At 30.4% G+C, this 15,760-nt stretch overlaps 2 protein-coding genes across 3 annotated transcripts in view; both read right to left on the minus strand.

The window, feature by feature from the left end:
* The window catches only part of LOC111638292 (zinc finger protein 62 homolog), a 32,576-nt gene extending 30,251 nt beyond the window's left edge, over window positions 1-2,325 (minus strand). For both annotated transcript variants that reach the window (XM_023383981.1, XM_023383980.1), the window contains exon 1: window positions 2,160-2,325. In XM_023383981.1, coding sequence (XP_023239749.1) covers window positions 2,160-2,324 — 165 coding nt within the window. In that variant the 5' untranslated portion in view covers window position 2,325. The remainder of the gene's footprint in view (window positions 1-2,159) is intronic.
* Window positions 2,326-5,967: 3,642 nt separating this feature from the next.
* Window positions 5,968-12,933, minus strand: LOC111638298 (zinc finger protein 62 homolog). Its single transcript, XM_023383985.1, has 3 exons — window positions 12,769-12,933; window positions 10,251-10,314; window positions 5,968-8,410 (listed from the first exon to the last, which is right to left on the minus strand). Exons 1-3 carry the CDS (start codon window positions 12,931-12,933, stop codon window positions 6,567-6,569), a joined length of 2,073 nt encoding a protein of 690 aa, XP_023239753.1. The 3' UTR covers window positions 5,968-6,566.
* Window positions 12,934-15,760: the final 2,827 nt, after the last annotated feature.

Here is a 15,760-nt window from a genome sequence, read left to right on the forward strand (position 1 = left end):
ATTTTTAAGCAGTAAAATTTAATAACCTCAATTTCCCACGTTTTTTTTTTCTTTTGCATTTTTCGACGTTTGAAGGTGTTCTAAGTTGTTCTAAGTTTAGAAATGTAAATATCATGGGGAGTCATTATCTGACCGATCGTCGTACTTTCCCTCTGTTATATATAACAATCGGAAAAGTAATAAAGAAAAGTCTTTACACATTTATAAATTACAAATCCTTATTCTGTGATTTTATATACTTTGAACGAGACTCTTCATTTTCCATTTTCTCATTAAAAAACATATTACTATTGAAGTAGGCTGATTTTGCTACAGATCTATGTTATTTATAAAGTAATTTAGCGTAGTGAAAGCCCAGAGGAGAGTTGTGGCTTATATAAATCCGAAAGCAGCTTAGGAAATTATTTTTAGAAATTTACAAATGTGTCATGCTGTTGATGGCAGAAAATGCAGTAAAAAACAAACTTCTACAATATTATGATAAGCTGTTATGAACACAAATATATAAAAATTCAATAGGCACTTTACATTACTTGCAAAAAAATTAAATAATTAAATAATTTTTGAATTAAAATCGTCTGTTTCTTTACAGTGTTATTCGCAAATGCCTGAATAATCATTATTTTTAATAAAATACATCATAAATTTAACACAAAACACAGAGAAAGTGAACGTTTAAGTCTAACTTCTACATGCCACTTTCCAAACGCCCTTGTCAAACTTCTAGGATTACAAGATGGCGGCGTTCGACGTTAACGTTTGAGCAATGAAATCTTTGGCCGCAACGTTTATATTATTTTCTTGTAATCAACTGCTACTTTACAACTACAGTAGAGCATCGATTATCCGACCCTCGATCAACTGTCACATCGATTAACCGACCGCGTTCTAGTCGGCAAGCAAGGCTTAATTTTCTAATTTTTAACGATACAATAGCAACAATTATTATTTTTAAAAAATTTTTGTCAGACTTAACATCGATCAAAATTCAACCCGAAGTAGGTTAATAGCTATATACTAATATACTATACTAATAATGTATTTTTTCATATTTTTCAGTTATCCGTCTTTTCAGTTATCCAACCAACCCGAATCGAGTCGGATAATCTATGCTCTACTGTAATTAAAATTAGAGATTGCAGTGTTTATTAATTTGTTGTAATTTGTTTTTATCTAATTAATGTCTTCACAGTATTAGAAATAATAAATAAATCTGATATTTTGTACTATCGTCGTCTTAATGGATCACAATATAAATTTTGCCAAGGATTTCGTAAATCTGAGGTCCGCCTTTATGCCGGGTAACCCTCAATATGTGGCCGCATCCATTGTGGACCTGACCATCCCATCGATAGGTCTGAAATAAAACCTCATTGTTCATTGTCTAAGTTATCGTGCACAAAAAACAAATACTCAAGCTACCAACTGAGAAAAGTTTGAAACACTATAATTTACATATATAAATTTAATGTTGAAATTCGTATTTTACTTTTAGGGATGTTCTGAATGCATAACAAAGTAAAGTATTGAATTCTGGTAAATGATTTGCAAATTTTCAGATCTTCTACACCCAAAAAACATGGCAAAAAAATGTGTGTGGGGGCGTGTATTTTGGCGACTCTTCATTTAATATTGCAGAATAAATTGAACATTAAGAAACGAAATTTAGTACCGTACGTTGTGTATAAAGTGCTATTAAATTTTCGTAATAAAACATCCAGGGGTAGAGAGATATAAAATGATAATGTATAAAATCTCGAGTGGGATCAGACTTAATTAAAATTTTATATGTGGTTACATTTATAATTCATTTGTCAAATGCATTTCCACAATTAAAATTAAGCATTTCTTCACTTTATAATAATTAAAATTATAAAGAGTTTATATAACATATGGCGCTACAGATAATTTTATTTATTTATTAACATTAATAATATAGGCTATATGTCATTTTTAAAAAACATTCTCTTAACAGCCAGGAAACTTACGCAACTCGTTGTTAGATTTTTTTCTTATATAATACATGTTTTTATTTAATACAGAATACACCTAAATTCAAAGCATAATATTATATTAGTGATATTGAGCTACGTTTTCAACCATTCAGAAAGTTAAGTTAATATTAAAATCTCACGGTAATTTGTATTACTTATCATTACCTGTTCATTATCATCTGGAAGACGGACAACTTCTTTATAATCTTCAGGCTTTACTTCGATCTTCAATTTTTTCAAAACAACTTTACATTCTGCTTTTATACCATGTTTTACATCACAATTCTCTTTTACTTCTTTCTTTATATCTGTAGTGGAATTTACAAACATTCTGTGTTAAAGGATAATCTTAAAATATAAAATAAAACAGCATATTTTCATTAATTAACATAATAAGATTAAATTACGTGTTTCACTACGTCAATTAATTCCGATCACAAGTCGAAACTACCTGAGTCACGGAGAAATGGTGTGATGTGCGATAGAAATTATAATAAATATGATTACAAACTTGTTTTCGTTATTAAATAAACCAGCAACGAGTGCTTAACTTTTCCGGAAACTCTTAAAACTACGTGTGGCGCCATCTCTTATGATATTTTATTTAAAATATTTTTTAGTAAAAACTTAATTTTCAAGGTATAAATGAGTTTTATAAAAAAAAATTGTAAATGAGAAAATGAGTAAACTCGTCATTAAGTCCAACTCAACTAAAGATACNTTTGTTGTCCGATATTAACGAAGAAAAAAAATGAAAATAAATTTAAATTTGATTATCTTTTCTGCGAAACAACAGTAAAATAATTTTCATAGTTATGTGGGAAAAAAAGAGTTACAATTAATTAAAAGCACAGTTAATGCAGTATTAATTTCAGCGAGAATCCAAAGCTCATAGTTTACTTTTAACAAAATTTTGTTATATTTGTTCGATATTCTATTTATAAAACATACGAAATTGGATTAGGAACTTTCTTTTCTTTTAAAGTGTGATAACACCAGTTCCTTCAGATTCGATTGTTCAAGTGTGAGATTTTGCACCAATCAATGTCAAGTTATACCCAAGTACCTAATTGTCCGCTAATTCATTCTTTCTTGTATGAACAAGGCACGGAAATATTGTTAGAAAAACTTTTTAAACAAACTCACACTTTATATCTTTACCGTACATTGTTCTCCAAATGCTGAAACCATTAAAGTGAATGTTTCTTTACACCCGTTTTAATACAGGAAAGGGAAAAGTTGTCAGTAACCACAACTTTTGCTTACGGTCACCATTCAGTACCCAACCTTCATTTCCCCTTGCCTCTTTTCGCTTTTCTACATTTACTCGCCACTCAAAGGGGGGCGATAGGGTCAACTTCTCTGTGCTAATCAGTTCAACATTCCAAGAGAAATAATTCGAAGACGAAGAGAAATATCGCCGATTTACAAAATAATTGTGAAAACATTAAAAGGTATATTATATTTAAGTTATTATGTAAACTCTCTCTCTCTCTCTCTGTCCCCATTCGAAAGGGAAATTCGACTGTAGGATAAACCAGCAACGAGTTGCGCTACTTTCTACGTTTACATTACTTTTTCTAAAATTTTAAAATAAACTTTGTCTGACTGCGAGGAAAAATGTTACGATTTTAATGCAAGATATGTCAGTCGAACCCGAAAGGATCCATTGTCTACATATAAAAACTATGAAACAGTATGCTGTCCCGGTGTGGCAAGAGGCGCTTAATAAACAACATATTCGCCGCAAGCTTGCCTTCACCCAGAGAAAATTCACCATCAGGATATGCAAAACCTACAGAACGGCTCCTTCCAATGAACTTCTGGTCATTAGTCACTAGTAATTAGTGAGACAGTGTCTCCAGGACCCTTTATCATGCCATTAGATTTANAAGGGGAGAAGACCTATAGTAGACGCAGGAAAACGTGGATGAACAAAATATCTGAAGACCTAAGAAAAAGGGCTTTGCCAGACGAGTCATAAAAACGAGGTGGATTCTAGGAACAATATTTGTTTATCATATATCACGTGGGTTTCGTAGCTACGAACTATGACGTGAGTTGGTGACGCGCTACCTGTTGACTTCTATTAACTTTGATTGTGCACCTTTTTTTTTACTGCTACAACGAGAAGAAAAACAGTGAGTTTACTTGCCTGTCTTTGTTAGGGTTCTTTCGTACTATGGCCGACTGGTTGGACTGGTCCTACTCCAAGACGTGTTGCCATGGCAACAGTAGTGGGTCGACAGAGGGGTTGTTCTAGTAGGACAAATTTAACGGAAGAAACTCCAGTGGTGACACGTTTCCAGCACACCCGACACTTTTCAGCTATAAAATCAAGTGTTATATAGTTAATACCAGTGCCGTAACTAGGTAGGTGCGACAGGTGCACCCGCACAAGGTTCACTTGCAAGAGGAGCCCAACATGCATGTATTTGTTTTATTACTTTCCCAAACCTTATTAATTAAGGGGCCTAAATGCAAATTCCTGCACAGGACACAGGAATGGCTAGTTAGGGCACTTTTAAACGCATTTATTAATGTTGATATTAAGAAACTAAAAATGAAATATGCCTATTTAATCACATTTTTTAAATCTGAAAACTTTCTGGTTTACTTTATACTATTATAGGTAACCTGATAATTAAACGTTAAAATTAAAAAACAAAATAGAAATAAAAAAAAGGAAAATTTATAAAATAAATGAATTAAATTACGAATAAAACATGAAAATAAATTTAAATTTGATTATCTTTTCTGCGAAACAACAGTAAAATAAGTTTCATAGTTATGTGGAAAAAATAGAGTTACAATTAACTAAAGTACAATTAATGCAGTATTAATATTTAGCGAAAATCCAAAGTTCGTAATTTACTTTTAACAAAATTTTGTTATATTTGTAAAGCATACGAAATTAGATGAGAAACTTCCTTTTCTGTTAAAGTGTGATAACACCAGTTTGGCAACAGGCGCTTAATAAACAACATATTCGCCGCAAGCTTGCCTCCACCCAGAGAAAATTCACCATCAGGATATGCAAAACCTACAGAACGGCTCCTTCCAATGAACTTCTGGTCATTAGTCACTAGTAATTAGTGAGACAGTGTCTCCAGGACCCTTTATCACGTCATTAGATTTAGATTTATTTAATTTTATTTATTATTGATTGGTTATCATTTGCAGCAGTTATCTGACTTCACTTGTGTTACTAACTGGGCTAAAATTTTAAATCTGTAGAATTTCGTTATACACAGTCTGCTTGACTGTCTTTCTTTAATATCGAGAACAGAGTTACGTACGTGAAAATCGGAAATTTATCATTAGGAGGCCCAATTAAGCGTAGTCTCGTGACTTTTTAAATAAAAATATAATAAAAAATTACAGCGAATATAAACGATTTTTAAATCTGGATCACTATGAATAATTATGAATAATACAATTGAGTCGATTGCCCTATTGGAATCGTTAATACAGACAAATAAAGAGTGTCGCGTTATAATTTCATGCGAACAGAGAAAATTTGATTTAGAAGGCCCCGCCATAGAATTCTTATAGCGTCCTGTCTTTATGACGTTACGAATGTTTGGGTTAAATTTATTCTTTTATATTTATATTATTACTAATTACAGATATTTGTAGTTGGAATATAAGAAATGAAGAAATAACGATTGTGCATATGAATATATTTATTTTAATACTGTATTAAAACAATTAGTAAAAAACAAAACAAAAAGATAAACATAAACACGTAGTATAGAGTACACGTGAATATATTTATTTTAATACTGTATTAAAACAACTAGTAAAAAACAAAACAAAAAGATAAAAATAAACACGTAGTATAGAGTACGTATTAAAATATTTTAATGATGTTAATACTTTTAATTATACATTAAGTTTAAATTAAACAATACTGACATTGTCAGATTGTAATCAATAGATTAACTAAATTATTTTTTCATCAGAAAATTTCCACAAATAATTGATTATTTGCCAGAAATGCTTAATTACAGTCTTGACATCTTTCTTTAGAGATTACATACACAATACATTTATTTCCCTTTATACTAAAGTATTTGTGTTCTTAATGTTAAGTATCTTTAATACACGTTATACTTAAAATTAATAATAAAAATAAGGAAAAGTCCGTTGTTTCATATCTACTAGTACATTTATTATATTAATACAAAGTAAATATAATAATTATTTTAAAATATGTAAATTATTTCGAAGAATCACTGCTCTAAAACCTCCCGACACGTAGAAGTCTGTTCACATGTATTACATTGAAAAAGTAATTGTTTGCGGTGTCTTTCTATACATCAAAATTTTAAATGCAATTTCAGTTGAGTTTCTGTTTTAAATCTGCTTTCACCATTTCTGCAAAAATACGCTTAATTCTGACGAACGAGTTAACGAAACAACTTTTAAAATATTAATAAAATACCTTGTTACACACTTCACAAACGTAATGAAGATTGTCTTCGTTGCGAGTGGCTTCGTGAAATATTTTAATACGTGTTTTTTGGTAAAACGTCAAATGAATTTTTTACAACGAAACGGTTTTTCGTCTTAATGAATTTTCTGGTGATTAATTAAAGTGCTTTTACTTTTAAATTCTTGATTACAAATATTACACTTTTCAATGTGAATTTTCGAATGTTCTTTTAGCGTGGTTTCAGTCTTGAATGGCTTGTTACAAACATAGCATACATACATATTCTCATGTTTAGTGAGACGATGTCTTTTTAAGGCAGCTGTATTGGTGTAATCTTTTTTACATATGTCACAAACATACTTTTTTGTATCGCTATGAATAATGTTATGCTGTTCCAAACAATGTTTTGTCTTAAAATATTTGTTACACATATGACAAGAATATTTGCACTTATTGCTGTACTTACGAATATGCTGTTTTAAACTAGAACTGCGTTTAAAAATTCTATTACATACTTGACAAGTATAATCAAATTGATTATTATGAACAATTTTATGATATGTTAAATAGTGTTTTGTTTTAAAACGTTTGTTACATATGTCACAAGAATATTTGTATTCGTTGCTGTGTATACGAATATGAAAATTTAAATAAATACTGCTTTTAAAACTTTTGTTACATATTTTACAAGTATGGTTAAATTGGTTATTATGAACTACTTTATGACGTGCCAAATACTGTTTTCTTTTAAATCGTTTGTTACATACCTGACAAACATAGTTACGTTCATCAGTATGAGTTTCGTAATGCGTTTTTAAATGATCTTTCCGTTTATAACTCTTATTGCAAATATCGCATTTGAAAGGACGGTCTTCACTATGCGTTGCTTCATGCTGCAACAACACAGCTTTCCTCTTAAATTCTTTTTCACATATTTTGCAGGCATGTACTTTGTGTATTCTGTTGTGTCTTTCTAAACGGCCCTTACCATATAGAACGCGCTTACCACAAATGTCGCAACACACATTTTTCCCCTTGATATTAGATTTTTTACTATGAATAAGTTTATGCTTTGGCAAATACTGTTTTGTTTTAAAATACTTGTTACATATGTCACAGAAATATTTGTATTCGTCGCTGTGTATATAAATATGCTGTTTTAAATGACAACTTCGTTTAAAACTTTTGTTACATATATGACAAGTATGGTTAAATTTATCATTATGAACTATTTTATGACCTATCAAAGTACCTATGGTTTTAAAACGTTTGTTACATACCTGACAAACATAGTTACGTTCATCAGTATGAGTTTTCTGATGCATTTTTAAATACTCTTTCCATTTAAAACTCTTATTGCAAATATCGCATTTGTAAGGACGGTCTTCACTATGCGTTGCTTCATGACGTAGAAAAATGCACTTCCACTTAAATTTTTTACCACATGTTTTGCAGGAATAAGTTCTGTGTGTTCTCTTGTGTATTTCTAAACGGCCCTTACCATATTGAACGCGCTTATTACAAATATCATTTTTCTGCTTAATATTAGCTTTTCTACCCTTTGTTGAAGATGGCTTCACTCGATCTTCAGATGGCCGCGTACATAAATCCCGATAAGAGATTTTGTTTTGATTTCCAGTTTTATGTTTTTTCATGTGTCTTTGCAAAAGAAAACGCCACAAAAACTTCTTATTGCAAATTGTGCAGAAAAATGGTTTTTTTCCAATATGACAAAACAGATGTGTTTGTAATATGCTCTTATTTGTGAAAGTCTGTTTACATAAATCACACGTAAATTCTTGTTTAGAATGAGATGCAAACATAAACTTGAAGTATTTTCTTTTAATTTTCTCATGAATTTTATTGCAATTTTCACTGGAAGAAGCGTATTTCTTTGTTTTAATATTATATTTAAAATGTTTTTCTTTTTCTGAATTTTGCTGAATATCGTATTCCTGAATTCGCTCTTCCTGCTCCACTGAAAGTTTAAAAAAATATCATATTGAAGTACTATATATGAAGTATTATATTTCTATAAACATAATATAGCTTCAATAGTAAAATATTAGTGCTGTAGTTATATAATTGGTAGCGAATGCTCATATTTTTGTTTAAAAGCAACTCATCATTTGTTGTTTGCACTAAAAATAAAACATTTTGCATTTTACAGTCATAAACTGATTAAATCAGCTTTAGCTTTTAAATGAGTGTAAGAAATTAAATCGTTTCACTTTATCTGTTTTGTTTATTTTATTTATGTAGTTTGTTCCTGTGGTTATCATAGAAACGTTTAACAAATTGTGTGCTTTTAGAGAGGAAAAGAAATCATTAGTGTATCGGGTCGTCAAGGATGAAATTTGTGGGGAAAAAAGGCAAAGTTGGTTGATAACTTACAAATATAAAAAATTATTCCTTTCATCAAATTATGTACCCATATTGTCTATACACTTTTGCCACTTAAACGGCAGGTTGTTCAGGCCGGTGGTATAAAACCCTGGAGAACGAGAGTCAATGAATTTCTAAAAAGCCAGTTTTACAGCATTGTCGAAATTAAAATGTTTTTCTTTTAAAGAGTTGTCCAAATTGCGGATGAGGTGGTAGTCAGTGGGGGCTAGGTCTAATGAGTATGGAGGATGATGAAGATGTTCCAACTCCAATTCCTGTAGTTTTGCCACTGTCATTACACACAGCAGTGTGTAGTCTAGGCGCTCCAGCGTTATCATGCAATAAGATAGGATCGATCTGTTGACCGATCTGTTGACCAATTTAGGCCATTTTTCTTTATGTTTTTGCATCATTTCGTCTATTTGGTTGCAGTATATTTCTGCTGTGATCGATTGGCCAGATTTCATAAAATCATAATGGATCACACCTGCGCTACACAACGAAACACTCACCATCAGCTTCTTTTGATGAATATTTCGCTTTGGAGTGTGTTTTAATGATTGATCCTTGTCCAACCACTGTGCTGAACGTTCATGATTGTCATATTAGATCCAATTCTCATCACAAATGAATCACATTTATGAAGAGAAAGCAACATGAAGCAAGCTTCCAAACGCTTTTCTTTCAAACGCAAGTTTCCAAACGCTTCCAAAGATTTCGTGTGGAACCCACTTATCCAACTTTTTCACTTTACCTATTTGAGCTAAATGAGTTAATATTGTTTGTTTGCAAAACCAAACTTCAACGATAATTCATAGGCACTCTGAGATAAGCAACATTATTACCTACAAATTTCATCCTTGACGACCTAATAAATGAGAAAGCACCACAGCAAAAGTCTACGGATTTTAAGTAGAGAGGCAAAATCGGCTGATTCTTCAGATTTTTTGAATAAAAATACGATAATTTGAGCGTATGACCATAATATCTGCACAACGTTTTTCAAGAATATTTGTTGCAAATATTCTTGAGAAACATAAGTAAAGATTTGCAACGTGTTTTCTAACACGTTGCGTGTTAGAAAACACGTTGCAAATATTTACTTATGTCTTAAAATAAGTTATATTACCTTCGTTTACTTCGATTCAATACATCCTCTTTACTATCTCAGTGGATCCATGAACAAAGCAGATAACATGAATTATTATATCACAACTCATCTCATGAATTGTTATTTAGTAATTCTGATCATCCCAAAAGATTTTTATTAATTTCAAAAGTTATATTAATTTAATACATTTAGGTACTTACTTATAATTCTTAAATATCTAATCCCAGTTAAGAGTATGACAGTTGAAACTTGAATGCAGTTCTTCAGCTGCCCTCTAAATAATACTAATAAAAAAGTTTGAACAAAGTAACATGTTACTTACTTTGGATGTTCATTTCATTCCTGTTAAAATTTACTTCCGCAGTGAAAAATTCATTGTTGACAGGCTAAACAATACGCAAAACAATACATGATAACTACGAATAATCACTTATGATATATAAAGCAGTAACGAGTTGCTTAACTTTCCCGGCATTTTAAAATTTTGGTGGCTGTCTGTAATGAAACGTTTTTTAAATAAAATTTGATATTTTTAACTTTTATAGAAGACGAAAAACTGAAGTTTGAAAGTAGAGATCAGTTTTATAAAAAAAAAAAAAAAAGTTAAATGTGAATAACGAAATCATCATTAAGTCCGACCCTACTGGAGATACACACGACCTTTATTATCTCCCACCCCATTGATTTTTAAGCAGTAAAATTTAATAACCTCAATTTTTTACGATTTTTTTTCCTTTTGCATTTTTCGACGTTTGAAGGTGTTCTAAGTTGTTCTAAGTTTAGAAATGTAAATATCATGGGGAGTCATTATCTGACCGATCGTCGTACTTTTCCTCTGTTATATATAACAGTCGGAAAAGTAATAAAAAAGTCTTTACGCAATTATAAATTACAAATCCTTATTCTGTGATTTTATATACTTTGAACGAGACTCTTCATTTTCCATTTTCTCATTAAAAAACATATTACTATTGAAGTAGGCTGATTTTGCTACAGATCTATGTTATTTATAAAGTAATTTAGCGTAGTGAAAGCCCAGAGGAAAGTTGTGGCTTATATAAATCCGAAAGCAGCTTAGGAAATTATTTTTAGAAATTTACAAATGTGTCATGCTGTTGATGGCAGAAAATGCAGTAAAAAACAAACTTCTACAATATTATGATAAGCTGTTATGAACACAAATATATAAAAATTCAATAGGCACTTTACATTACTTGCAAAAAAATTAAATAATTAAATAATTTTTGAATTAAAATCGTCTGTTTCTTTACAGTGTTATTCGCAAATGCCTGAATAATCATTATTTTTAATAAAATACATCATAAATTTAACACAAAACACAGAGAAAGTGAACGTTTAAGTCTAACTTCTACATGCCACTTTCCAAACGCCCTTGTCAAACTTCTAGGATTACAAGATGGCGGCGTTCGACGTTAACGTTTCAGCAATGAAATCTTCGGCCGCAACGTTTATATTATTTTCTTGTAATCAACTGCTACTTTACAACTACAGTAGAGCATCGATTATCCGACCCTCGATCAACTGTCACATCGATTAACCGACCGCGTTCTAGTCGGCAAGCAAGGCTTAATTTTCTAATTTTTAACAATACAATAGCAACAATTATTATTTTTAAAAAATTTTTGTCAGACTTAACATCGATCAAAATTCAACCCGAAGTAGGTTAATAGCTATATACTAATATACTATACTAATAATGTATTTTTTCATATTTTTCAGTTATCCGTCTTTTCAGTTATCCAACCAACCCGAATCGAGTCGGATAATCTATGCTCTACTGTAATTAAAATTAGAGATTGCAGTGTTTATTAATTTGTTGTAATTTGTTTTTATCTAATTAATGTCTTCACAGTATTAGAAATAATAAATAAATCTGATATTTTGTACTATCGTCGTCTTAATGGATCACAATATAAATTTTGCCAAGGATTTCGTAAATCTGAGGTCCGCCTTTATGCCGGGTAACCCTCAATATGTGGCCGCATCCATTGTGGACCTGACCATCCCATCGATAGGTCTGAAATAAAACCTCATTGTTCATTGTCTAAGTTATCGTGCACAAAAAACAAATACTCAAGCTACCAACTGAGAAAAGTTTGAAACACTATAATTTACATATATAAATTTAATGTTGAAATTCGTATTTTACTTTTAGGGATGTTCTGAATGCATAACAAAGTAAAGTATTGAATTCTGGTAAATGATTTGCAAATTTTCAGATCTTCTACACCCAAAAAACATGGCAAAAAAATGTGTGTGGGGGCGTGTATTTTGGCGACTCTTCATTTAATATTGCAGAATAAATTGAACATTAAGAAACGAAATTTAGTACCGTACGTTGTGTATAAAGTGCTATTAAATTTTCGTAATAAAACATCCAGGGGTAGAGAGATATAAAATGATAATGTATAAAATCTCGAGTGGGATCAGACTTAATTAAAATTTTATATGTGGTTACATTTATAATTCATTTGTCAAATGCATTTCCACAATTAAAATTAAGCATTTCTTCACTTTATAATAATTAAAATTATAAAGAGTTTATATAACATATGGCGCTACAGATAATTTTATTTATTTATTAACATTAATAATATAGGCTATATGTCATTTTTAAAAAACATTCTCTTAACAGCCAGGAAACTTACGCAACTCGTTGTTAGATTTTTTTCTTATATAATACATGTTTTTATTTAATACAGAATACACCTAAATTCAAAGCATAATATTATATTAGTGATATTGAGCTACGTTTTCAACCATTCAGAAAGTTAAGTTAATATTAAAATCTCACGGTAATTTGTATTACTTATCATTACCTGTTCATTATCATCTGGAAGACGGACAACTTCTTTATAATCTTCATTCTTTACTTCAATCTTCAATTTTTTCAAAACAACTTTACATTCTGCTTTTATACCATGTTTTACATCACAATTCTCTTTTACTTCTTTCTTTATATCTGTAGTGGAATTTACAAACATTCTGTGTTAAAGGATAATCTTAAAATATAAAATAAAACAGCATATTTTCATTAATTAACATAATAAGATTAAATTACGTGTTTCACTACGTCAATTAATTCCGATCACAAGTCGAAACTACCTGAGTCACGGAGAAATGGTGTGATGTGCGATAGAAATTATAATAAATATGATTACAAACTTGTTTTCGTTATTAAATAAACCAGCAACGAGTGCTTAACTTTTCCGGAAACTCTTAAAACTACGTGTGGCGCCATCTCTTATGATATTTTCTTTAAAATATTTTTTAGTAAAAACTTAATTTTCAAGGTATAAATGAGTTTTATAAAAAAAAATTGTAAATGAGAAAATGAGTAAACTCGTCATTAAGTCCAACTCAACTAAAGATACACACGACCCGCATTATCTTTTTAGCCCATCGACCTTCAATCACAAAAACTTAAAAGCGTGAGTTCCCTTAATAAACAAACTTTCTTTCTAAATTTCAGAAATTTTCGACAAAAAGCTTTGTAATTATTAAACTATAAAACAAGGTTAAAGAAAATCATCGTGCCATTCAACACACCCTGACATTTATGCATACAAAAAATCCTCCAAATTTTTTAATTTTTCGACGTTTTAAGCTATCTTAAGTTAAAAAATGAAAATGTAGGGGGATTATTTTGTGACCGATTTCCCTTCTGTTATACATAACAGTCGAGAAAGTAACACTTAGTTAAAGTGTCAAATAATCACAGATTTAAAATTTTTCAAATTGAAGTACAATCATTACATTTCACAATTTATTCTCGTAAATGTTATATCACAAAGAAGTTATGTTAGTCAATCAAAGTTCGATGTTTTCCCATTTCTGGACGTTCTAACCCTCCACTAGAACAAAGATATAAAATGGTGTCAACGTTGTTAACTTTATGTCTGAAAATTCAGACGTATGTACAATGTACTGTACAGGACGTTACGTATCTACGTCACTCCTTCACACTTCGTTTCATATATAAAACATGAATGTAAATGCAATAAAAATTTTTTTCAACGCAACTAATGTATAAGTATAAAGTAAGCGTACGAGGATTTATTTTCATGTGCATTTCGGGTCAAGAAATATCCTATCCTCATGGAATTCCAACGTTTCTTAGAAGCACATATTGCTTAGTATATAGGTCAACAGATATCATTTACTGCGTGATTAATATAGTCCCTATCCAATTAGAAGTGGTTCCAGGATGCTTTGCTTAATCTTAAATAAATATTATATGCACAGGTGCTTAATAACTAAAGTAAAAAATAAGTTGGATGCAGCTAATGAGTGATATGTTGATGCATCGAGTTCGCTAATTACGAATAATTTAGTTTCATTGTGGTACCGACTCTGATAAGTAACAAAAAATTTGCATGTTATGGTTTTGTAATGCATGGTATTGAATTTCATTTAAAAAGAAACAAAATTCGGCAACTTGTTACGGAACTTTATCAGCAAAAATGTAACAATTGGTCATGGTGATGAGATTTTATGTAAAAAAATCGTTTTATATTATTAATTATTATAAAATGGCATAAGGCTGAATTTTGAAAGTATGGATGAGTTTTATTTATAGATACATAAAATCAGTACTTTAAAAACTTAGAGCCTGTGAGAAGTAACATTACATCCGAGTCTGAGCACCCATTAATGGAGAACAAACTGTTTTCAAAATATCACAGACATATATTGATAAAAAAAAATGAAATAAATATCGATAGACTTCTTCTGCATTTATTAAAAAAAATTCGCATTTATTCATATAATTGGGCTGTAATCTGTAAAAACTGAAGACCTATCAATTCTCCCTGTCGCATGTCTGTGTGTCAGTTTCTTCACGGTTGTGGATATTTTAATTAGTTAATGTATACCTAGGGGTAAAAGCAATTTTTGTAATCATTTCATTTAACATATGATTAAAAATTGCAGCCCGTCATCGTGACGATGTCATAATAAATAATTGCTCGTTTCATTGAAATCTAAAACACTAAACTGCACTTTTCAAGATTCTGTCAATTAAATTGACAATTTTAAATCTTGCTTCTTTACAGACACACTAAGGTGACATTATTCAACACTTGGCAGATTATTCACCACTTTATTCAGTTTGGTACTGAATAAAGTGGTGAATAATCTGCCAAGTGTTGAATAATGTCACCTTAGTGTGTCTGTAAAGAAGCAAGATTTAAAATTGTCAATTTAATTGACAGAATCTTGAAAAGTGCAGTTTAGTGTTTTAGATTTCAATGAAACGAGCAATTATTTATTATGACATCGTCACGATGACGGGCTGCAATTTTTAATCATATGTTAAATGAAATGATTACAAAAATTGCTTTTACCCCTAGGTATACATTAACTAATTAAAATATCCACAACCGTGAAGAAACTGACACACAGACATGCGACAGGGAGAATTGATAGGTCTTCAGTTTTTACAGATTACAGCCCAATTATATGAATAAATGCGAATTTTTTTTAATAAATGCAGAAGAAGTCTATCGATATTTATTTCATTTTTTTTTATCAATATATGTCTGTGATATTTTGAAAACAGTTTATTCTCCATTAATGGGTGCTCAGACTCGGATGTAATGTTACTTCTCACAGGCTCTAAGTTTTTAAAGTACTGATTTTATGTATCTATAAATAAAACTCATCCATACTTTCAAAATTCAGCCTTATGCCATTTTATAATAATTAATAATATAAAACGATTTTTTTACATAAAATCTCATCACCATGACCAATTGTTACATTTTTGCTGATAAAGTTCCGTAACAAGTTGCCGAATTTTGTTTCTTTTTA

This window comes from Centruroides sculpturatus, unplaced genomic scaffold (genome assembly GCF_000671375.1).
Source record: "Centruroides sculpturatus isolate CEXI.00-Female unplaced genomic scaffold, Cexi_2.0 scaffold1136, whole genome shotgun sequence".
Taxonomy (NCBI): domain Eukaryota; kingdom Metazoa; phylum Arthropoda; class Arachnida; order Scorpiones; family Buthidae; genus Centruroides; species Centruroides sculpturatus.

Coding starts and splice junctions, on each gene's coding strand:
- LOC111638298 (XM_023383985.1), bottom strand. CDS start 12,933: ATGTTTGTAAATTCCACTACAGATATAAAGAAAGAAGTAAAAGAGAAT. Junction 10,315..12,768: donor TTCCAGATGATAATGAACAG/GTAATGATAAGT, acceptor CGTATTGTTTAG/CCTGTCAACAATGAATTTTT. Junction 8,411..10,250: donor GAATGAAATGAACATCCAAA/GTAAGTAACATG, acceptor TTAAACTTTCAG/TGGAGCAGGAAGAGCGAATT.